The sequence below is a fragment of the Furipterus horrens genome, unplaced genomic scaffold, assembly GCF_987537825.1.
Source record: "Furipterus horrens unplaced genomic scaffold, mFurHor1.1.pri manual_scaffold_12, whole genome shotgun sequence".
NCBI classification, from domain to species: Eukaryota; Metazoa; Chordata; class Mammalia; order Chiroptera; family Furipteridae; genus Furipterus; species Furipterus horrens.
In genome coordinates, this window is record NW_028327182.1 from 59,805,051 (window position 1) to 59,829,007 (window position 23,957).

At 36.0% G+C, this 23,957-nt stretch overlaps 1 protein-coding gene across 4 annotated transcripts in view; it reads left to right on the forward strand.

Annotated features, from left to right (window-relative positions):
* TPP2 (tripeptidyl peptidase 2) overlaps nucleotides 1-23,957 on the forward strand; it is a 99,214-nt gene that overhangs the window by 20,273 nt on the left and 54,984 nt on the right. For all 4 annotated transcript variants that reach the window (XM_090258927.1, XM_090258926.1, XM_090258924.1 and 1 more), the window contains exons 3-10: nucleotides 855-950; nucleotides 2,647-2,751; nucleotides 5,343-5,467; nucleotides 10,153-10,316; nucleotides 16,089-16,243; nucleotides 16,823-16,899; nucleotides 18,853-18,980; nucleotides 21,567-21,666. In XM_090258927.1, coding sequence (XP_090115053.1) covers nucleotides 855-950; nucleotides 2,647-2,751; nucleotides 5,343-5,467; nucleotides 10,153-10,316; nucleotides 16,089-16,243; nucleotides 16,823-16,899; nucleotides 18,853-18,980; nucleotides 21,567-21,666 — 950 coding nt within the window. The remainder of the gene's footprint in view (nucleotides 1-854; nucleotides 951-2,646; nucleotides 2,752-5,342; nucleotides 5,468-10,152; nucleotides 10,317-16,088; nucleotides 16,244-16,822; nucleotides 16,900-18,852; nucleotides 18,981-21,566; nucleotides 21,667-23,957) is intronic.

Here is a 23,957-nt window from a genome sequence, read left to right on the forward strand (position 1 = left end):
ATTCTGGGTGGTATTTGTTTTGTAGTCTAGTTGTAATTTTTTCTGTAGTTTGAGGAGGTGAGGCATGTTTACCAATACCTCCATCTTGACCAGAAGTGTTTCTGTATGACTAAATTGCATATCATTTACACTGAATTTTTTGGTCCCAGTGATAGACCCAGATTCCAGTTTTCTTTTCCACCTTTCTGTTGTTTGGGCAAACAATTTAATTTCTTTTTGCTTCTTTGTTTTCTTCATTTGTAAACTGGGCATACTGTTTACATCATTCTGTTAATTAAAAACTTTAAGTGTTATTTTTAAAGACTTTGAGATAGTTGAAGAAGCTATTGTAAAATGTTACATGTAATTAAAATGACTTTATAGAACTTTTTTCATACGAACTCAAAGAGTTCTTATTTAGTTTCTAGACATTATTCTTGTGGTATCTTAGAGCTGAGTGAAGTTCTTCTTATTAACAAGAACTCTAAAGGTAAGTAGTTGCATAAATTGCTTCCCTTCCCCACTAGTCGATGAGCTATAGGGTGGTGAAAGGAGAGGCAAGGTGTTATTGATGCTTTAAGAACTAAAGATTTTAGTGGTTTAATGAGGTTGCATATATTGAAAGCAATTTCTAAACTCTGAAGCATTGTGTAAATGAAAGGTATTCTAGTTGAACCATCTTATTTATAGTTGAGATAAAAGGAGCCAGAGAGATATTAAGTGACACCTTAGAACATTAAAAATAGTGCTCTAATATGTGAGCCTGCTCATCTACATTGAACCATTAGGATAGGAGTGAAATACCTTTTTCTCCAATAGTAAGTAACTGGCATTGGGAAGCATTTAGTGAATCAATAATTTGTTTTTTTCTGTAGATTCCTGTGAGCTGGACAAATCCCTCAGGCAGATATCATATTGGAATTAAAAATGGCTATGACTTTTATCCAAAGGCCCTCAAGGAAAGAATACAGGTAATGTTCAATCTAGTATCACTGACTTAATCTTCTTTCTCAAATTTTATTCCTACCAAAGAAAAAAGTTCATAAAATCTCACTAACAGTTATTTTGGTTGATTGAGATGTTCAATGGAATGTTATCTATTTAAGTCATGGTTCTTAATCTTGAATACATGCATAAACTTAGGGAATCTGTGGATACACCAAAATTCATTTCAAATCTTTGGTATTTGTGTTTTTCTTGGGAACTGGGCTATAGCTTTCACTGGATTTTTGAAGGACTTTACTTTTTAACCTCAAAAAGGCTAGAGACAATGATTTAAAGTCCAGACTTTATAGTCTTTATGATAATTTGTCCCATTTTTCTTACTGTTTAACTAGCCTTGATTCCAGTTAGTTATCATTCAGTATTAAGGAAAAGGTTACTCACCCCTTAAGACAGAATATGAAAGACAAATCTGTCATTAGAAAAGTAGAGTTAAGTGATAAAGAGGCTGCTTTAAAATAGCACCATTCAATAGACCTTTCAGTGATGATGGAACGGTTCAAAATATTCTATATCTCTCCATTACAGTAGTCACTAGCCACAGGTAGTTATTGTAAACTTGAAATGTGACTAGTATAACTATGGAATTGAAATTTTAATTAATAAAATATTTTATAATTCACTTTACATAACAACATGTGGTTAGTGGCTCCCATATTTGACAATGCTACTTTAGAAGATTGCTGTGACACTAGTTATTGATGTAGACAAGTTCAGGGTTTCAACTGTAAAATAAGATGTAATCCTTGAAAATGAGCCTGAGAGGTAAGACCTACAGTTCCTTTTATCTAATCATAATATTATCTACTTCTCCAGGGGTCTATAAACTGTAAGAAGTTATATTACATATATAATAATTTTTACTTATTAGTCAGATCTCAATCATTATTACAAAAAAAATGCACATGGATTTTATTGGACACTATTTTAAAATTTTAGGCTGAAATGCACATATATAGCAGGGTATTTTTATTCATTATGTTAGATTTAATCACTGTTGATAAGGTAAAAAGTAACATGCAGATATAGAGTGTTTAAGTTCTAGTTGAGCCTCTCGCCTGCCTTAGCTCAGTCAAGTTGATGATTTTACTAGAAAGGATTTTTCCATTGGGAGGCACTCCGCGTCAAAGAGTGGAGATGAAGGTAAGACCAATTTCATTAACAAAAAGCCTAGCAAGTCAAAGAAGATCAGAAAAAAATAACCTGGGGGCATGGCAATATGGAAATTGAGGAAGCCTGCATGTCCATCAAAATGCAGCTGCAGTCTTATTCCTGTCCTTTGCTTGCACTTTAAGCTCTGTAAGGTCCTAGAATACACTATTTTCTATTACTTTATATGACTGGAAATTTAGTTATCTGACATAGTATTATTTAAGTCCTCTGTCAAGGATTTAAATTGGGGCAAACAATGTGTAAAAATACATTTGGGTGGGCCTTGGTAAACTTTTTCTCCTAAAATCTAGGTGCAGGTAATGAACTAAACAGTTTTTAATAATTAATTCATTGATTTATCAACTTGATTATTAATGATGTATTTTTAGCCTCTATCTGAGAATCACATAGCATCACAACTGATAACAACTAAATCCCCATATAAATGACTGTCTAGGTTTACCTCTGAATATTTTTCAGCCCCATTGTGAGGTAATTTTTTTGTCTTTACAGAAAGAACGGAAGGAAAAAATCTGGGACCCTATTCACAGAGTGGCCCTGGCAGAAGCTTGTAGAAAACAGGAAGAATTTGATGTTGCCAACAATTGCCCTTCTCAAGTTGGTGCTCGTCATTTGTATTTACACATCACTGTAGGACCATGTACCATAGTTCTTAGATAATTATTAATAAGACTTTTTTTTTTTCACCACAAGTGTTAAGTTGTTTAGTTTTACTCATTTTTCCTTTATTATCAATCTGAAATCCGAATGTATAATTTAAAAAAACTGATTATTGAACATATAACATATATAAAAGTGCTTAAATCATAAGTGTATAGCCATGAATTACCACAAAGTGAACACTCCCATCTCATGTCTCTCCCTACTTATTGCTTTCCTGTTCCTCTTTAAAGGCAATCACCATCCTAACTTCTAAAACTATTAAATGATTACACCTATTTCCAATTTTGTAAAACGGAATCATACAATGTGCATTCTTTCATGTGTAGTTGCTCTCAAAATGTTTGTGAGATTCATCTATTTTTGGGGTGTTGAAATAGTTTCACTTTCCCTGCTATTTATATAACCATTCTGCATATTGATATTTTCTTTGTTTTTAATTTTGGGTATTATGAAAAATACTATTTTGAACATTCTAGTGAATGTTTTTGGGGAGTCATAATTGGTCATCCCAAATCACATGCCTGTAAGAACTATACAAGGGGGGGATCCCCAAAAAACTGGAATTTATATACTAAAAGATTGTGTATTTATTCTTACATATTTAAACTTCTGTCACCTTTAAAGTACTCTCTGTGTGATCAGTACACCTATTGAGATGTTTTTTCCACTGCTCAAAATAGTTTTTGAACTAATCAATTTTGATGCTTTTTAGTGCTTCTGCCATTTTTTGTTTCACTTCTCCCATTTTTTGTTTCACTTCTCCCATATCAGCAAAATGTTTCTTTTTGAGGGCTTTTTTCATCCAGAGAAACAAAAAAAAGTCACTAGGGGTGAGATCCGGTGAATAGGGAGGGTGGAGCACAGGGAGCATGCCACATTTGGTAAAAAAACTGCTGAACACTCACCACGATGAGGGCAGGTATACTTGTAAATTCCCCATTGTGAAATGGACAAATGCATTGAAAGAGTCTTCAAAAAAAATTCACTGAAGCCAGATGCAGCCTCTCAAAACAACGCCAGCTTATACATTGATAAGAATGAGTTTCTAGAACACTCACATAGCAGGAGAAGCCTATACTACAGATGCCTGGCCTCCAGAAGATAATTCTGGGTTTTTTTTGGATCCCCTCTCAGATGAGAGCTCCCATTGTTCTCCATCCTTAAATAGCCAGTAAATTTTTTTGAATCAATTCATAAAATAAAAATGTCTTTATTTATTATGTAGAAATATTTGCTAGTTACAGAAACTTTTGGGCAACACAGGTGGATAAAGCAGCAAGTGAAAGACTCCAAAATGCCACCCTCCAGGGATAATAACAACTCTTATGTTTAGCCTTCTAAATTTTTTTTTTTAATGCATGTGTGGACCTTTTCTTAATCAAAAATGGAATTGTATTAGTGGTTCTCCACCTTGGCTGCATATTAGAATTATATGAAGAGCTTTAAAACTGCCAGTGCTTGTGTCCTAGAGAGGAATTAAATCAAAACCTTGCAGAGAGGCAGACATTTTTAAAAGCTCCCCGTGAGCTTTAAATAACATACAGCAGGGGTTGAAAACCACTGGCCTGTATAGATCTGTATACACATTTAATTTATATTTACTGAATCTATGTACAGCATCCTTTCATTAAACAGCTGTGTAATTTTCTATTAGATCACTATTTGTCCTGATTCAGCCTTTTATTGGACATAATAAATGTAGTATTTCAGGTGCTACATATATATGGCTAACTTTATATGGATTTAATTTTTCATTTTATTTTATTGTAGGCCAAACATGTCTACATAATTGTCTTTTCCCTTTAAGGGGGAGTAAAAGTTCAGTATGCTAAATAATTAAAAACCAAGCATAGCTTAAGATTTTTGGAACATGTGAAAATTAAATTTTTATTTACTAGGACCATTCAGGTGAATGTATCACAGTCTAAGATAGTGTGTAGTTAAAAAAATACTTAGGTTGAAGCATTTGAAATTCTCATTTTTATAGATCAAAATGGTTAAACAACAGCTTATATATTCATGGTCATGAATATAGTTTGTATTTTACTTAGTATATTCTAAAAGAGATAAGAGAGTTCATGATTTTTATTATTTATTTGAGTTCTTAAGAAACACATTTTAAATGGAAACAGTCCTGATATAAAATCTAAAAGTTGATAACCTATTTTATAGCAATTTTAGAATTAATTTTGTAACTGGGTTATACAGTTACAGATAGATGACCAACACATGTTTTGGCCAAAAGATATCACTAACATATAGTGTCTTTCTCAAAGCAGGTAGAGTGAGTAACTGAATGAGAAATTGAATAAAAGAAGTATTATTTTTAAATGTTTAATATTAATTGATACCTGAATCATTAAATTGAACTACAAGTTGCATAGATATAAAGAGAATATTTTCTCATATTTTTCTAGGGTAAAATGACTTTACTGTTAAGTCATACTGTGTCTTTGGTTATGTGTTAATATAACATTTCAAGAGTACAAAATGTGCTAATATTAATGTATGTTCTAATTGATTAGGCAAATAAATTAATCAAGGAGGAGCTTCAAAGTCAAGTGGAATTGCTAAATTCTTTTGAGAAAAAATATAGTGATCCTGGCCCTGTATATGACTGCTTGGTATGGCATGATGGTGAAGTCTGGAGGTAAACTCTATGTATTTTATAGCTCTTCATAATATTTTTATCTACTCTGAGGGACATTAAACCCTCTGAACTGTCAGAGATGTGGTTTATTATGACATTAACATCACTAAGCAAAACTATTTGAAAGCCAGATTGGCTTTTGGCTAGTTTTGGACAAGTCTTTTGAACTTCTTAGTACTTTAAACACTAAACCTGACTCTTATGTGTTTTAAAGAAGCTTATTTGACTAACTAGTTATCATTAAACCTGCTTTTAGCAGGTTAATCACTGATATATCTAGAAATGTTCCCAATTGATTTTGGGCAATTTGGAAAGTAACTGCAAAAGATTATTGCAAAATATCTACTTTGGGTAAATGAAGAAAGTTGAATGAAGATATCTCCATAGAGATAAGGTAGTTAAGTTGAACTAAGGCAGTATAATACAGACAATATGATACAGAATTCAGTCTCTGAAATGGAATCCTAGCTGTGTGACCTTGAACACTTTACACCTCTCTAAGCCTGTTTCATTACTGTTAATTGAGGTGATAATAATAGCTTCCTAAGGGATTTTGTAAAAAATCATTCGGGTGTTTCTAGACCCAGTATGCACTCAGTAAATGTAAGCTATTACTTCTGCTGCTACTAATGATAATAATAATCTTGGTGATTTATACCAAGTTTCCTATACTGTACACTTTCAGATTCTTTCTTATTGAATTGTACTCTGAAGGTGTGTTTCTTGGAGTTCGGTGGTATGACTTTTTGAATTTGTCTGCATGGAAATAGAAATATGTTTTTAATACAGATATTTAGGCATATGCGTGTTTTAGGGTACCAGCAGTAAACTGTATCCTTTCTTTAAAACTATTTTTGCTTTTGATAGAATATATTTCCCTTTTTTTAATCCCTAAAACTTGAAATTAAGTATAGTTTTGTAGTTTAAGTCCGTCTTCCTATACAGAGAATCATTTCTCAAGATACAGAACAAGATATGATGACTTGATTATTTTTCTCAGATTGTTTACATTACAATGTACCTTTTTTAAAGTATATTTTATTGATTATGCTATTAATAGTTGTTCCAATTTTTCTCTTTGCCCACCTCTACCTGGTACCCCTCTTCCCTCCAGCAATCACCCCCCTTAGTTCATATCCATGGATTGTGCATATAAAAGTTCTTTGGCGTCTCTATTTCCTTTATTGTTCTTAACATCTCCCTATCTATTTTGTAGCTACCGATTATACTTCTTAATTCCTATACTTTTTCTCCGATTCTCTCCCTTCCCCCTCCCCACTGATAATCCTCCATGTGATCTCCATCCATATCTATGATTATGTTCCTGTCCTAGTTGTTTGCTTAGTTTGTTTTTGTTTTTTGTTTTAGATTCTAAATAGCTTTTTTTCTAAAAGCTATTCAGGAAACTTTGATAACAGTGTTTCTTCTTTTTTTATAAGTATATTGTATTGATTATGTTGTTACAGTAGTCCCAATTTTTTCCCCTTTGTTCCACTCTGCCCAGTAACCCCCTTCCCCCAGCAGTCCTCGCCCCCTGAGTTCATGTCCATGGGTCATGCATATAAGTTCTTTGGTTTCATCCTTTCCTATATTATTCTTAACTTCCCCCTGTCTATTTTGTACCAAACAATTATGCTGCTTAGTCCCTGCACCATTTCCCCATTTCTCCCCGTTCTCCCTCCCAGCTGATAACCCTCCAAATGATTCCTATACCTATGATTTTGTCCTATTCTGGTTTGCTTGGTTGGGTTTTGTTTTTGTTTTTTAGATTAAGTTGTTGATAGTTGTGAGTTTGTTGTCATTTTAGTTTTCATAGTTTTGATCTTCTTTTTCTTAAGTCAGTCCCTTTGACATTTCATATAATAATGGCTTGGTGATAATGAACTCTTTTAGCTTTACTTTGTCTGGGAAGCACTTCATCTGCACTTCCATTCTAAATGATAGCTTTGCTGGATAGAAAAATCTTGGTTGTAGGTCCTTGCTTTTCATCACCTTGAATACTTCTTGCCAATCCCTTCTGGCCTGCAAAATTTCTTTTGAGAAATCAGCTGATAGTCTTATAGGCACCCCTAAGTAGGTAACTCTCTGCTTCTCTCTTGCTGCTTTTAAGATTCTGTCTTTATCATTAACATTTGACATTTTAATTATGATGTGTCTTGGTGTGGTCCTCTTTTGGTCTAGCTTGTTTGGGACTCTCCATGCTTCCTGGACTTGTATGTCTATTTCCTTCACCAAATTTGGGAAGTTTTCCTTCATTATTTTCTCACATAAGTTTTCAGTTTCTTGCTTTTCCTCTTCTCTTTCTGGCACCCCTGTGATTTGGATGTTGGGATGTTTAAAGTTGTCCCAGAGGCTCCTAAGCCTCTCTTCATCTTTTTCAATTCTTGTTTCCTCATTTTGTACTGGTTGACTGTTTTCTTCCTTATGTTCCAAATCATTGATTTGAACCCCGGTTTCCTTCCCTTCACCATTGGTTTTGTGTGGGTTTTCCTTTGTTTCACTTAGCATAGCCTTCGCTTCTTCCCTTATGAGTTTGCCGTACTCAGACATACCTGTCAAGCCTGTGAACATCTTTATCACCAGTGGTTTGAACTCTTGTGTCTGTTAGGTTGGCTACCTCCTTGTCGCTTAGTTCTCCCACTGGAACCTTGATCCATTCTCTCTTTTGGGCCATACTTCTCTGTCTCCTTATCTTGAGATGCTTCTGTGTTTGTTTGCTTCTGTCTTAGGTAGAGCTGTCTCACCTGTTACGTTTAAGGGGTGCAGCCTTAGGTATTCATCAGTACAGGGCAACCCGTTTCACCACGCTGTGGTGTTGTATGTGGGGGAGGGGTCTGAGAGGGAACAATGCTGCCTGCTCAGCACTTGCCACTTTTCCAGGCACTTTTCCCACTTTCCTATGGGACTGGTACCTCTCTAACTGTTGCCTTTGTTGTCGTTCCCAGAGTGGCTGGGTCTGTGGATGTTCTAGGACCATGGGGGCCCTTTAAACAAGCAGACTTGAAAGACCAACAGAGTCCCCAACCCCCACTGATTTGCATAGTCATAAGCAATGAGGCTTGATTTTCCCCAGCACTGGGACCGGAAGCTGCACGGTTTGGTCAGGAGCTGGGAGTGCTCTGCAGGTGTCCCTCCCCACTTATTAAATGTGTGACTGCACTTTCTGCTGGCCTGCCGCTGTCAGCGCCACCACACCACATCCTCTCTGCTTGGGCTCCACCCCTCTTACCTGTCTCGATGAGTATATCTTTGTTTGTTGGACTTCTATGCAGCTTGATTTTCTGGAACTTCTGGTTTTCTCTAGTTCTGAGGTAGTTGTATTCCTTTTTAGTTGTGGAGGGACACCCAGCATGTCTGTCTAGGCCTCCATGTTGGCTGGAAATCCATACATTTTACTTTTTAACCATTTCCTACCTCCAGTTGATATGCTTCTTGTTTTCTCTTTACCTAATTTTCCTCCTGAGTGTTCACTCTTCTGTATCTTGCTGTATTGTATGTCATTTCTTTGAAATGTCGTAAAACATTTTAGGTATGCATTGATTGAGGTATATGAGGGGGGACCCAAAACACCCAGAACTATCTTCTGGAGGCCGGGACCCTGTAGTACAGGCTTCTCCCACAAAATGAGTGTTCTAGGAACCCATCCTTATCAGTGTGCCAGCTGGTGTTGTGAGAATCTTCTGTGAATTTTTTTGAAGACTCTTTCAGTGTGTTTGTCTGTTTCATGATGGGTGATTTACGAGCACATCTGCCCATACCATGCTGAATGTTCAGCAGTTTTTTTACCAATAACGGCATGACCTTCATGTTTCACTGTCCCTATTCACCTGATCCCATCCTGAGCAATGTGTTTTTGTTTCCCCAAATGAAAAAAGTCCCCAAAGGGAAACATTTTGCCATGTGGAAGAGGTGAAACAAAAAATGGCAGAAGCACTAAAAGGCATTAAAATCAATGAATTCAAAAACTGTTTTGCGCAGTGGAAAAAAGTCTAGATAGGTGTATTGCATCAAATGGAGAGTACTTAGAAGGTGACTGAAGTTTAAACATGTAAGAATAAATACACAATTTTTGATAAATACCAGGGTTTTTGGGGGGTTGGGTTGGGTCCCCCTTATATACATAAAATCAGTTTTAGAGATCCTTCTTTCCAATTTGTTTTTGTTTGTTAATGAAATATGTACCTTATCATTTATAAAAATACCCTCTGTCAATTAAAAAGCTAAAATTAGGAAAGAGCAGACAGGAGGACAGCCATATAACCATGTAGAAAATGCTTTCTGTAAAAAATAAATGTTTGCCTAAAGTTTCTACAACTGTGGGACGAAAGCTTGATAATAGTTCTTGCTTCAAGGAGACTGCATATGTTGTTGAATTCATGAAGCCAGTTCTAGAAGAAGCAGGAAGTAAGGCCTAGGCTATGTGTTAAAAATCATCCTAAGCTATTCTAAATCTCTAGGTTAAGCTTTGGTCTCATTTCTTAAGTGGCTGTAATGCTTTCTGCCTGGAGTTTTCTGAAGCTGTATTAATTTTTGCTAATGTCTGTAAAACAGAAATCTTAACTGGGTAATTACTGTTTGCTGTGGTAGAAACAGATTGGGTAGTAAGACTGAGAAACAGTATTATATGATTTTTAGTGAGGTAAGAAAATAGAGTTCATTAACTATTCTGTATTCTGAATTTATAGAGCCTGCATTGATTCAAATGAAGATGGGGACTTGAGCAAATCTACTGTATTAAGAAACTACAAAGAAGCCCAAGAATATGGCTCTTTTGGCACAGCTGAGATGCTGAATTATTCCGTTAATATATATGATGATGGAAACCTGCTCTCTATTGTGACCAGTGGAGGTATTCTGTTTCATATTTGTTAATTATAGTTAAATTTACAAAGTGCAAGATGATAAATTCATATAGCCAAAAGCAGCCTTATGGGGAATTTAATTTAGATATTCCAACTAAAGAACTATATCTGGGCTGGGCTAATAAATGGGATTTAATTCCCTGGCAAGGTATTGTTTCTTAAAGTCATAGTCATGTAGGATCCACTCTAAGAATACAAGCATGATCCAACCACAAAAATATCCATTAGCATAATTCATCTGGTGAACAGTAATTTTACTTCCAAATATTAACCTTGAGAAATTCCAACTTTTTTGAATTGACAGAATGTATAGGGAAGATCTTTCTTCCTGACTGTTTGTACTTTTGGGTGAAACAATCTAAATACCCATGAACAAAAGAATAAAGTTTTAAAATTGTGTACTATTCATAATGGAATATTATATTTTACAGCAATCAAAACAAAGAAATATGTATATACTTATCTCAGATACTTAAATTTATAATTAAAAATATACTAATGATAAGACATTTGTATAAAATATGCAAAATAATACCTTACAATATTTATGAATGTGTGTTTTTATGATAAAAGAATAGATGTGAAAAATATACACACCAGTTTCTGGATAGAGGTTATTCCTGATGAGGAAGCAAGGACAATGAAGTAGAAAGGCTTTAACTCTTTATCACCCCTCCCTGAACTTTATTAAGAAATAGCTGAATAATTGTAGTACAGTAATATATACTCTGTGTGTGTATACATTTGGTAAGTTTTGATAGATGTGTACTCTCAGGAAACCATCACCACTGTCAAGCTAATGAACAAATTGCCCTGGCTGGTGCAGCTCAGCGGATTGAGTGCTGGCCTGCAAACCAAAAGGCTGCCAATTTGATTCCTAGTCAGGGCACATGCCTATGTTGCAGGCCAGGTCCCCAGTTGGGGGTGTGTGAAAGGCAGCTGATGGCACCAATGTTTCTCTCCCTCTTTCTCCCTCCCTTCCCTTCTCTCTAAAAATAAATAAGTAAATAAATAATTTCAAAAAGATAATGAACATATCTATCACCCGCACAATTTTGCTTGTCTTCCTTTGTAAATCAGCCTTGTCTCCACCCACAACCCAGGTAGCCACTGAACTGCTTTTTGTCACTTTAGATTATTTGGCATTTTCTAGAATTTTGTGTAAGTGAACTAAAATTATACTTTTTTTGCTTGCCTTGTTTCAGAGCAATTGTTTTAAGTTCACTTATATTATGCTTATAAATAGCTTGTACCTTATTAATGAGTATATTTCATGATATGAGTATATCATGATTTATTTTATTTATTCACCTATTGATGAACATTTTGATTGTTCCAACATTTGTATACAAGTCTAGATGTGGAAATATGTTTTGGCTTAATTCAGTACATCTAGGGGGACTGGTTAGTCATAGTAGGTATATATTTAACTTCTTAAGAAAATTGCAAGTTATTTTCCACAGTGGCTGCACCTTTCCACATTCCACCAGCAGAGTAAAGAGTGAGTGCTCCAGGAGCTCCACATTCTTGTCCACACATCGTGTGGTCAGTCTGCTGAATTTTAGCCATTCTTAACTGGTAGGTGGTGGTGACAAAGTGGGTTTTTTTGTTTGTTTGAGGGGAGATGGTTACATTAAAATCCAGCTTTCTTATTTTTATTGGAAAAAAATATGAAAGGAAGAATTGGTAATATTGGGTTCATATTCCTATATGACTATAGTTGCCTAGAGCTGAGGAGTCTCAACATTGCAGCAAACCCAGCTGGAAGAATCATATGCTCTCATTTATCCATGCACTCCCAACTATAGTGTCACACAAACATTACGGCCCAATACTAGTTGTCATTCATCATTATGTTTGTGTGATTGTTTATCTGGCAATATGAGATATTTCTCTCTACCCCTGCTTTTTTAAGAAACTTTTTCACTTTTACAAAAGGCCTATTTTGGGTTTATTTCATTGGTATATAACATATGTAGAGAAAAGTATACAAATCACAAATTGTATGTGCATTGAATTATCACAAAGTGAACACTTCTGTTTGACCACCACCCAAGTGAAGGAATAAAGCATTGTCAGATCCCTTATCATGTCTCTTCCTAACCACCAACGTACCTGCCATCCTCCCAAAGTTAGCTACTGTCCTTATTTTTATTAGCACATTAGTTAGAACGATCCAGTATTGCTGTTTTAATAGGTCAGAAATTATTAAATAGTGGTGATTACACATGGTTCAACCTACTATGGTGATTTTTCCACTTATATAAATTGATTATGTATATATAATATTTTTTTGCATGTGACTTCTATAAATCAGTCTCATTTTTGTTTGCTCTATCTCATAGTGTGTAGATGTGTACACTACATATATTGCTGTGTAATATGTAATATTAAATTCTGTGAATATGCTGTGTATCCATTCAAGTTTTTGAATTTTATAAACAATGCTGTCATGAACATTTTTGCATTTGTCTTTTGGTGTTCATGTGCACACATTTCTATTAGGGTATAGCTAGAGGTGGAATTGCTAAATCGTAGGGTAGGCCTGTATTTAGCTCTCCAGATGCTAGTCTTCTCTCCCACCAGCAGTGTGTAAGTGCACATCCCCACCCACAGTTGCTGTTGCCAGCCTTAAAGTTTTACTTATTTTGAAAGTTATGTGGCTTTGATTTGCATTTCCCAGACAGACCAGTGAAGTTCAATATCTCATATATTTATGTGCCATTCGCTTTTGCTCTTTTGTGAAATGCCTTCAAAGTGTTTTACCCATTTTTCTTTTGCATTCTGTCTTTTCCTTTGTTTTTTTTTTCTCATTTATTTCATTTTATTGTTGTTCAGTTACAGTTGTCTCAATTTTTTCCCCATTGCTTTCCCCTACCCTGATCACCTACCCACCCACACTCCCACAGACAATCCCCACCCTATGTCCATGTCCGTGGGTCCCTTATACTTGTTCCTTGACTAGACCCTTCCACTTCTCTACTATCCCCCCTCTCCCCTGGTCGTTGTCAATTTCTTCCTTATTTCCATGTCACTGGTTCTGTTTTGCTCATTTGTTTTATTCATTAGGTTCCTCTTATAGGTGAAATCATATGGTGTTTATTCACCACCTGGCTTATTTCACTTAGCATAATACTCTCCAGTTCCATCCATGCTGTCACGAAGGGTAGGAATTCCTTCCTTCTTTCTGCTGTGTAGTATTCTATTGTGTAAATGTACTAGTTTTTTAATCTACTCATTTACTGATGGGCACTTAGGCTGTTTCCAGCACTTGACTACTTTAAGTAACACTGCTGTGAACATACAGGTGCATAGGTTCTTTTGAATTGGTGTTACAGGATTCTTAGGGTATGATCCCAGCAGTGGGGTCTCTGGGTCTGAAGGCAGTTCCACTTTTAGTGTTTTTTTAATATAGTTTATAGATTATGCTGTTAAAGTTTTCCCAATTTCCCCCTTCTGCATCCCTTTACCTGGTACCCCTCATTCCCTCTGGAAATCCATACCCCTTTTTCATGTCCATGGGTCATCCATATAAGTTCTTTGGCTACTATATATTCTCTACTGTTCTTAACATCCCCCTGTCTGTTCTGTACCTACCAATTTGTACTTCTTAATCCCTGCACATTTCCTCCCATTCTCCTGCTTCCCCCTCCCAACTGGTAACCCTCCAAATGATCTCCATATTTATGATTTGTTTCTGTTATGCTTGTTTGCTTAGTTTGTTTTTTAGATTCAGTTGCTGATACTTGTGATTTATTGCCATTTAAATGTTCATAGTGTTAACCTTCTTTTTCTTAAATAAATTCCTTTAACATTTTATGTAATAATGGCTTTACCTTGTCTGGGAAGCACTTTATCTGCCCTTCCATTCTAAATATATCTTTGCTAGATAGAGTATTCTAGGTTGTAGGTCCTCGCTTTTCATTCTTTTGAATACTTTCCAGTCCCTTCTTGCCTGCAAAGTTTCTTTTGAGAAAGCAGCTGACAGTCTTATGGGAACTCCTTTGCAGTTAACTCTCTGCTTTTCTCTTGCTGCTTTTGATATTCTCTCTTTGTCTTTAAGCTTTGGCATTTTAATTATGGTGTGTCTTGGTGTGGTCCTTTGCATCCATCTTGTTTGAGACTCTGAGCCTCCTGGACTTGTGTGTCTATTTCCTTCACCAAATTGGGGAAGTTTTCTTTCATTATTTTTTCAAATAAGTTTTCAATTTCTTGCTCTTTCTCTTCTTATGGCATCCTTATGATTCGAATGTTGGTTCATTTCAAGATGTCCCAGAGGCACCTTTGCGTATCCTTGTGTTTTGGGGATTCTTTTTTCTTCTTGCTGTTACGATTGAATGTTTTTTTCCTTCCTTGTATTCCAAATCATTGATATGATTCTCAGCTTCATCCACTCCACTGTTGGTTCCCTGTAAATTTTTCTTTATTTCAGTTAATGTAATCTTCATTTCTGCCTATGTCTTTTTTATGCTGTTGAAGTATGTATTGAGTTTCTTGAGCAACCTAATAGCCAGTGTTTTGAACTCTGCATCTGATAGATTGCTTATTTCCATTTTGTTTAGTTCTTTTTCTGGAGTTTTGTTCTGTTCTTTCATTTGGGCCATATTTTTTGTCTCCTTAATTTGTCAGCCTCCCTGTGTTGTTTTGTTTTTTTCTATGTGTTAGGTAGAGCTGCTTTGACTCCCTGTCTTAGTAGCATGGCCTATTGTAGAAAAGTACAGTGGTGAATTGGAAGGGGTGGAGCCTTCCATAATCTCCAGGGTGAGGCAATCCATGTGAACCAGGTTGATAGTCTCTTAATATAGTGTTGCTACTCTGTGGCTCTGTGTGAGGGAGGACTGAGAAAGGGGACAGTGCCACTGCGGTGCTTCTGTAGTAACGTCTGGGAGGAAGCTGTCATCTGGCATCTGCCTTGATGCCAGACACTTCAGTTTCTCCCAGTATGTCACTGGTGCCCTTCAAGCTGGTGCTTGGGTACTAGAATCTAGGGGGAGTGAGTCTGAGTAAGTCCTAAGTCCACTGCAGGCCCTTTAAGAGGAGATGCCTGGGAATCCTGCAGTTTTCTTCCACCACCCCAATCCCCACTGGTTTTTATAGCCAGAAGTTATAGGGACTTACCTTCCTGGAATTAGAACCCTGGGCTGGATGGTCAGGTGTGGGGCTGGGATCCCTCTCTCCTAAGATATCCCTCTCGATTTCATCCACCACACATGGGTTTGGGACCACCCGTTCCATTTCTCATAGTCTCCATGTTTCCGTCCCTCTTACCCATCTGTATGAATGTGACTTCTTTAACTCCTTGGTTTTCTGGCTTTCATACAGCTGGATTTTCTAACAATTCTGGGTGATAGTTGTTTTGTAGTTTAGTTGCAGTTTTTGCTATGGTTGTGCAAGGAGGCGAGCTGTGTTCACCTACACTTCCATCTTTATCTTTTCCTTTGGATTTGAAAGATTATATTCTGGATGTAAGCTCTTTTTCAGTTATATATATTGCAAATACTTTCTTATCCTTGTAACTTGCATTTTTGCTCTCAACGAACAGGCTAGAATCCAAGTTAGCAGAATAGTGTATGTAATTTAAAGAGTTTAATTTTTGTGAATTATTGATAAAAGAATTAAGGTAGCATGTTATTAAATATTAAGATTAGAGTATGTTTTTATTTTATTATTTTTCTTTGATTGATATAGAAATTGAATGGAATGATTGAAAGTTTGAATCTGTGAGACTTTTTATCATATTCCCCTCTTTTTCCCTCTAGGAGCTCATGGAACACATGTAGCTAGTATAGCTGCTGGACATTTTCCAGAAGAACCTGAACGGAATGGTGTAGCTCCTGGTGCTCAAATTCTTTCAATCAAGATTGGTGATACAAGACTGAGCACAATGGAAACAGGCACAGGCCTTATAAGAGCTGTGAGTTATTTTGAGGTCTTGATTTAGAGGGTTAATGATTGACAATCTTGGATAGTTTTAGTTTTATAAAGTACTCTGAGCTTGCCAAGAATATTTTTTAGTTATTTTTATTAAAATTACTAGAATTGGAGAATATAAAAATACTATGCTATACTTATCATTTCTAGTAAATCTTCTAGCAAGCTATTTTGAGATACTTTAAAACAACAAAAAAGGCCTCTTAGCCAGCTTGCTCCATCAGCCTAAGAAGAATTTAATGATCTACATTTCATTTTAACATATGAATTATATTTTAATTTTAGTAATTTTTAGAATTTAGTAAGAACCATTCCCTTTTCTCTTCCTCTCCCCTACTCCATTCTGCAAATACTAGTTTTGTTATATAAATTGCTTACTATACTCTGTCTACCCCTACCTCTTTAAAAATTTATTAACTATATGCCTAGAAGTAACTTATATATTTAGATTTGAAGTAGAATATGATTGATTAAGAAACTATGGGATTCTCTGCCTTTTTTTTCCTGGCTAATCTGTTTCTGAACATTGCTGCCTAAATTAGACTCTTCATCTTTTTAATAGATGATAGAAGTTATAAATCATAAGTGTGATCTTGTCAACTACAGTTATGGAGAAGCAACTCACTGGCCAAATTCTGGGTGAGTGTTCTTTGACACTTGTTAGCCATAGACACTTAGCTGATGAAGAATATGAAATGCTTTTCATAACTGGATTGAAAATTATGATTGAGAAAAAGCAGACACTGTGGTTAGATGATAACTATGTCTCCCAGACCTATGGCCCTCATTCCAGTGGTCATATATCCTTGATGTTCTTATTTCTTCCTACCCAGGGACGCCCACCTTGTCCATCACTAGAATTCCTCATCCACAGGCAGCCTGAACTCTTTCATATGTAACTACCTGACAAAACTCACTCTAACTTCCTTCGCAGATCCTGCACCTGATCCACCAGACTTTGCTAGAGACCTGCACTGATCCGCCTTAAATTTCAGACCACAAATGTCAGATGTTTACACAGCATTGTCTTTTATCACACTGCATTTACCCTTTAACTCCTATATGATCATTTTACACCTTTTCTTCTCAAAGACCTTCAGTGTCCTTCCATTTCTTCCCTCAGTAAAGTCTTCACCTCTTACTCTCCCAAAGAGAATAAAAGCACTCAACAGGGAACTTGTGCCCTTTCTTCTCTGCCTTCCCTATTGTGTCCAATCAGAAGTCACTCAAGCACTTGCGATCTGGTTCCTATTTCCTCTCCCCTTTCCTGGTTTATTAGCACTACACATACATGCTCTAGAGTCACCAGCTTTAAAACAGAGACAAACCCTCTTCATTTCATACTGCTTTCACTCATTTTTTCAGCAAAACTTAGTTGTGTATGTTCACGTTCTGAGTCTCATCCTGAGCCCTCCTCCCTGCATCGTCGTTGTCTTCCTGCTGCCGAATCCAGTGGCTTACTCTTGACCTCATGTTACCTCACTTTGTTTTCTTCATAGTAACAACTTCGAAATTACCTTATTTAGAGTATTTTCTTATTGATCACTCCCCCCACCATTCATATATACCTATCATCCAGTGTCTTAAGTTTTTCATAAAATCCTGCCAAAATGCAAATTTTACAAAGCCCAGACCCTGTATTTTGCTGTACACAAATAACTTAATTTTTCCAGATAACTAGTACTACTAGGTTTCTTGTGACACATCCTTTTCCTGCCTAACAAGTACCCTGTCATCTTCAGTCTTTTCATTTGTGAATGCCATCTTGTCCCTTTTTTGCTTCAGTATTTTATTTACCTAAGTGTATTTCTTTTCTCCTTTTTTGATATTCATGTATTTCAAGTCATCTTTCCCTAATTCCCTTCTTTTATACTTGGAGTGTTTTGGCCCCATTCCTTTGTTACGTTGACTCCATTTTCTTCATGGTCTAACTTCATCTCCTTTAATTAAACCACTACAATTGTCTTGTTTGCTATCAAGCTCTAACAGATTTCTTATATTTTAAATCTTACTCTTAAGTTCTCCCTAGTGCTTTATTTTCCTTTCACCTTTGTCAATAATCACAAATATAATATATACTTACAGGAATGCCCCAAGGAGTTGTTTCTGAATACATTAAGTGGGGGATGGAAGTGAAACCGCCTGTCGCCCCGCTACCCAGTCACTGCTTTTCATTCAGTATTTGCTTTCAGCCCTTTTGTAGTTTTCCTCACATATATTCAGTTTGTATTTGGCATTTCTCCGCATTTAACCTAGGCTCGTAACTGCTTCCCAACACTAAAACCCAGCTAGGGCTGTATCATATCCCACCAATGGTGGGTGGTGTTAAAAGTTACCTAACCATGCATTTGAACAATATTTTGGTATGATAAATACTTTGGGAATAGAGGCTAAGCATTTATATTTTCAGAATGTCCCCTGAGTTTCTAATGCACGCTTCCTTATTTGCAGCCACTGTTTTAGTTCTACTTGCAACCATATTTTAGTTTGTTTTTTTATAAACCATATTTGCAAATATTCTCACATAATGATACTGTTGTTCTTGAAAAGCAGGACAGCTTTTTATGTTCAAAGGAATTTTCTCTCTTTCAGGAGGATTTGTGAAGTAATTAATGAAGCAGTGTGGAAGCATAATATAATTTATGTTTCAAGTGCTGGTAATAATGGCCCATGCCTTTCTACAGTCGGTTGTCCAGGTGGAACTACATCAAGTGTAATAGGTTAGTTTCCTATTTTAGAAGTGGACTTGTTTAAAAATAAGCAAACAAAAACCCCTTAGTTAATTCAATGTTAATTGGATCTCTGTGTATTGCAAGCTGCCATAAACCTTAAATACACCCCCAGGAAACTAAAATCTTATTGGGGCCTGCTGATCTGGAATTTACTTTACAGTAGACTGGAGTAAGTGGTTTAATGGAAGTACAGATACAGTGCTGTAGGAAACAAAAGTGCAGCCACTTCTGATTTGAGAATTTAGATGAGGCTTTCTGGAAGAATATAATTAGCTGCCCTGGCTAGTTTAGCTCAGTGGATTGAGCGTCGGCCTGCGAGCTAAGTGTCGCTGGTTCGATCTTCCAGTCAGGGTACATCAGAGAAGGAAAACTCTGACTCCAAAAAACCTCCGCTGCCTTGCGGCATACCTCTTCAGAGGAAAGGCTAAGGGAGTAAACCCCGACAGAAAATCCGGAGCCGGAGTCCCTAAGGCGGTTTGATGTTGTAGTCAACACCGGCAACTCCTGCGGCGCACCTGAACCCAAGCTGTATCGACTCCGTCTTTCCCTTGGATCCTTCAGCTGCAAAGAGAGGGGGGGTCTGCTGCATGGGCAACAGCAGACCCTTCATATTACCCTGCCCAGGCTCTGTAGCTTCAGCGTCATCGCAAGATGTCGATTCAACACGGGAGGAGACAGATACTATGTCACTCCCGAGTCGGACTGCACAGCCATTCTCGGCGGTGCAGATAGACTCTTCAGAAGCTACACCATCGTCTCTCGAGACGGACGGCTGCCGACGACGATGGAAATAAATGTTTTAATTAGTAGAAATGATTGAGGAAAAGGCTTTTCAGACTAAGTGAACAACATAAATATACTTGCTTTACTTTTTTTTGCAGTTTAAGACTACTTATTTATAGTATAGTTTTTCCTCCTTTAATTTCTCTTGGGACATGAAGAAAGAACCAGATGTGGAAGAAAGCTTTAATAATGAGAAAAGCAGTTGAAACACATTTGTTCCATGAATGTGGCTTTTCTTCCACTTTTTGGTCTTTAGATATGATGCAGTATTGTCTGTTCCACTGTACTCTAATGGAAAAAAAAATGTCCATCACCAAGTTTTATAGGAAATCAAAATTAGTTGCAGTCATAGCATGAGAATAATAGTTAACTTACATAATAGTACAGTGGCTGCCAGCTTATGCAGAAAAACCCACAAAATATAAAACCCTATCTCCTGTTCTTTTTAAATGTGCAGCATGAATGAGGATGAATTAAGAAAAACAAGTATGTAGTAAATGATGCCTAAAAATTTTTTTGTTTATTTTTACTTGAAATCAAAATAAGACTTCTTGACATTTGTTGTTGGATACATGACTATAAAAACTGTTTGGTTCCAAATAATTTTTCTGGTGTATATATCAATAACTGCATAGACATATATGTATTATTTATATCATTGGTATGTAGTTACTGTAGATGTATATATAATATTTGGGTATCAACATTTCAAAATTGGTCCTTTTTAAAAATTTGTTTTAAAATGACAATGATCTTACAGATACAAGATACATGTAAATATGACATGTTTTTATTCATAGTTTCTACATTTTAAGATATAGCTTACTTTATGTAATTTAAAATTTGTTGTTTCAAGTAATTTTGGTAAATAATATGTTAAGACAACAGTGCCTACCAGTAATATAGTTATCTAGATATTTTAAGTACACACAAAAATGAAACAAAAAATAGATCTAAAGGGTAAAGATCAAAGTTTACTACTCTGCTATAATACTCAGTGTTTTGTTGTTTACTTACCCCGTAGTCACTGAACATTTTAAACTAAATTTTACAAAATGTAGTTTTATGTAGCAGCATTGTTAACCTAAATCCTCTTAACTCACACATGTTTTATCCAGTCTTCTATTCTGAATATGTGTATGTTGTAAAGAGGAATTAGAGGCTGGTAGACCTGGATTCTAAACCTTTTCTCTACCAATCATATATGTGTATTTTGTACTTTTTAAAATCTCTATAGGCCATGTTTCCAAATTTCTAAAATGAAAAAACCAAGTTTGATCTCTATATTGTGTTTCGGAGTCTAACTAGACCTCTTTTGCATATGTATGTAGGAGACTGGCATGTTATGTCTTTGTTTTTTGCTCTTTATTATAACCATATTTGAGGAGAAGGATACTGCCAACTTTATGGGTAGAATTTTGGATAGAATGGTTATTTAAAAATGACCAGTAAATTAATTCTTTTGTATTTCTAATATTATATCTTAAAGTTTGAAGCATATTCTTCTTTTTCTTTCATACCTCTACACACTTTCAGATACATTATTTTTAATTCACATAATAATCCTGATAGATATTTTTATATCCCAGAACAAGGCACATGGTATCATGTCTGGTACATAGTAAACTTTCCTTGGTTAAGTTTTCTTTTTTAACTTTTCATTTTATGACAGAGCTATGCCCTAGAGAAATCAAGCAATTTACCCAAGGTCACACAGCCAAGTGAACAGTGGATTAGAATTAAGATTTGTATTTTGTGTCCTTTTTGTTAACGATGAAATCTATCCCACAGGTGTTGGTGCTTATGTTTCTCCTGATATGATGGTTGCTGAGTATTCTCTGAGAGAGAAATTACCTGCAAATCAATATACATGGTCTTCTAGAGGCCCCAGGTAGGTCGAGAGTAGGACATGTGGACTATTACAAATATTTGGTTAAGCTTAACATGATTAGGCAGAGTTTTGGTAATTTTACCAATTCTTTCTATTTTTACTTTTCTAGCATTTTTATTTTGATTCAGAATTTCATCTCATGGAAACTAATAATTAAAGAAGTAAAATACAGTTATTTCATTATTAGATGTATATAACTATTCTGAGTGTAAATTCTTAGGCCTGTGCCTCAGATTTTTCATTTATTAGGATCTAAATACAAAGTAAGGACTAGATTATCTGTAGAAAGTAGTGAAGGCCTGGTTTGTCATAATTTTCATATTTGAACTTAGGTAAAACAAGAGCCCTAATCTTTTGTAATGTGTCAGTTATAGGTCTGCATACCCTCTGTTTGTGTTTTTGAAGTTATAACCTATTAAACAATTATAGGTGCAATCCATAGTAGGCAAGTTCTGTTTGATAAGTGAAATTCATCTATTTTGGTTCCCTGAAGGCCCTCTGTGAACTATATTTATCTGCTTCGAGAAACTGATTATCTTTCTCAAGACGTATATTAAGTCCTAATTTATATAATCCCTAATTATGATATCAGTGGGCACCTTCTGGAAACTAAAGCCTATTTTAATTCATCTCTTCACCTCTTTGGAATTATTTTTTTAAAAAGAGAATCAACTTCGAATTTATTTTAAATCTCTTATTGCCTGTAATACTCAAGGCATAACTGAATAGGTTGTGATCTGAGTTCACAATTCCATTTTAGGACAATGGGATTATATAGGTGGGAGCAATCATTTCCCTCTTTATTTTTATTTTTTTATGTTTTTCAATTACAGTTGTCCCATTTTTCCCCCATTTCTCTCCCCCACCCAGCCCACCCCTTCTCCCACAATCATATCCCTCCCCGTTGTCCATGTCCATGAGTCATTTATACACGTTCTTTGACTAAACCCTTCCCTTACTTATCCCCCTTCTCTCCCACCCCCCTCCCCCCTATTGACTGCTATTCTGCTCTTTGTTCTTTTTAAATCTTTTGTTTGTGTTGTTCTTTAGTTTCCTGTATTAGGTGATATCATATGGTATTTTTCTTTCTTTGCCTGGCTTATTTCACTAAGCATAATTCTCTCTAGTTCCATCCATGTTGTTGCAAATGGCAGGAGTTCCTTCTTTCTTTCTGCTACATAGTATTCCATTGTGTAAATGTACCACAGTTTTTTGATCCATTCAACTACAGATGGGCATTTAGGCTGTTTCCAGCACTTAGCTATTTTAAACAGTGCAGCTATGAACATAGGGGTGCATAAGATCTTTTGAATTAGTGTTTTAGGATTTTTCAGGTATAATTCTAGCAGTGAAATCGCTGGTTCAAAAGGCAGTTCCATGTTTTGTTTTTTGACGTAGTTCCATACTGTTTTCCATAGTGGCTGCACCAGTCTGCATTCCCACCAACAGTGCAGTAGGGTTCCCATTTCTCCACATCCTTGCCAGCACTTGTTGTTTGTTGGTTTGTTGATGATGGCCATTCTGACTGGTGTAAAATGGTTTCTCATTGTGGTTTTTATTTGCATCTCCCTGATGGCTAATGACGTTGACCATTTTTTCATGTGTCTATGGACCTTCTGTATGTCCTCTTCAGAGAAGTGTTTGTTCAGGTCCTTTGCCCGTTTTTTAATTGGATTGTTTGTTTTCTTGATGTTGAGTCGTATAAGCTCTTTATATATTTTGGAGATCAGTCCCCTGTCTGTGATGTCATTGGCAAATATGTTTTCCCATATGGTTGGTTTCCTTTTCGTCTTGCTGATGTTTTCTTTTGCTGAGCAGAAACTCTTTAGTTTGATGTAATCCCATTTGTTTATTTTTTCCTTTATTTCTCTTGCCTTAGGAGATGTATCCGTGAAGATATTGTTACGTGAGATATCTGAAATTTTCCTGCCTATGTTTTCCTCTAGGACTTTTATGGTGTCATGGCTTACATTTAAGTCTTTGATCCATCTTGAGTTTATTGTCGTGTGTGGTGTAAGTTGGTGGTCTAGTATCATTTTTTTTGCAAGTCCCTGTCCAGTTCTCCCAGCACCATTTGTTAAAGAGGCTCTTCTCACTCCATTTTATGTTCCTTCCTCCTTTATCAAATATTAGCTGACCACAGAGGCCTGGGTTTATTTCTGGACTCTCTATTCTGTTCCAGTGATCTATATGTCTGTTCTTGTGCCAGAACCAACTGTTTTGATCACAGTGGCTTTGTAGTATTGTTTGATATCTGGTGTTGTGATTCCTCCTGCTGTGTTCTTCTGTCT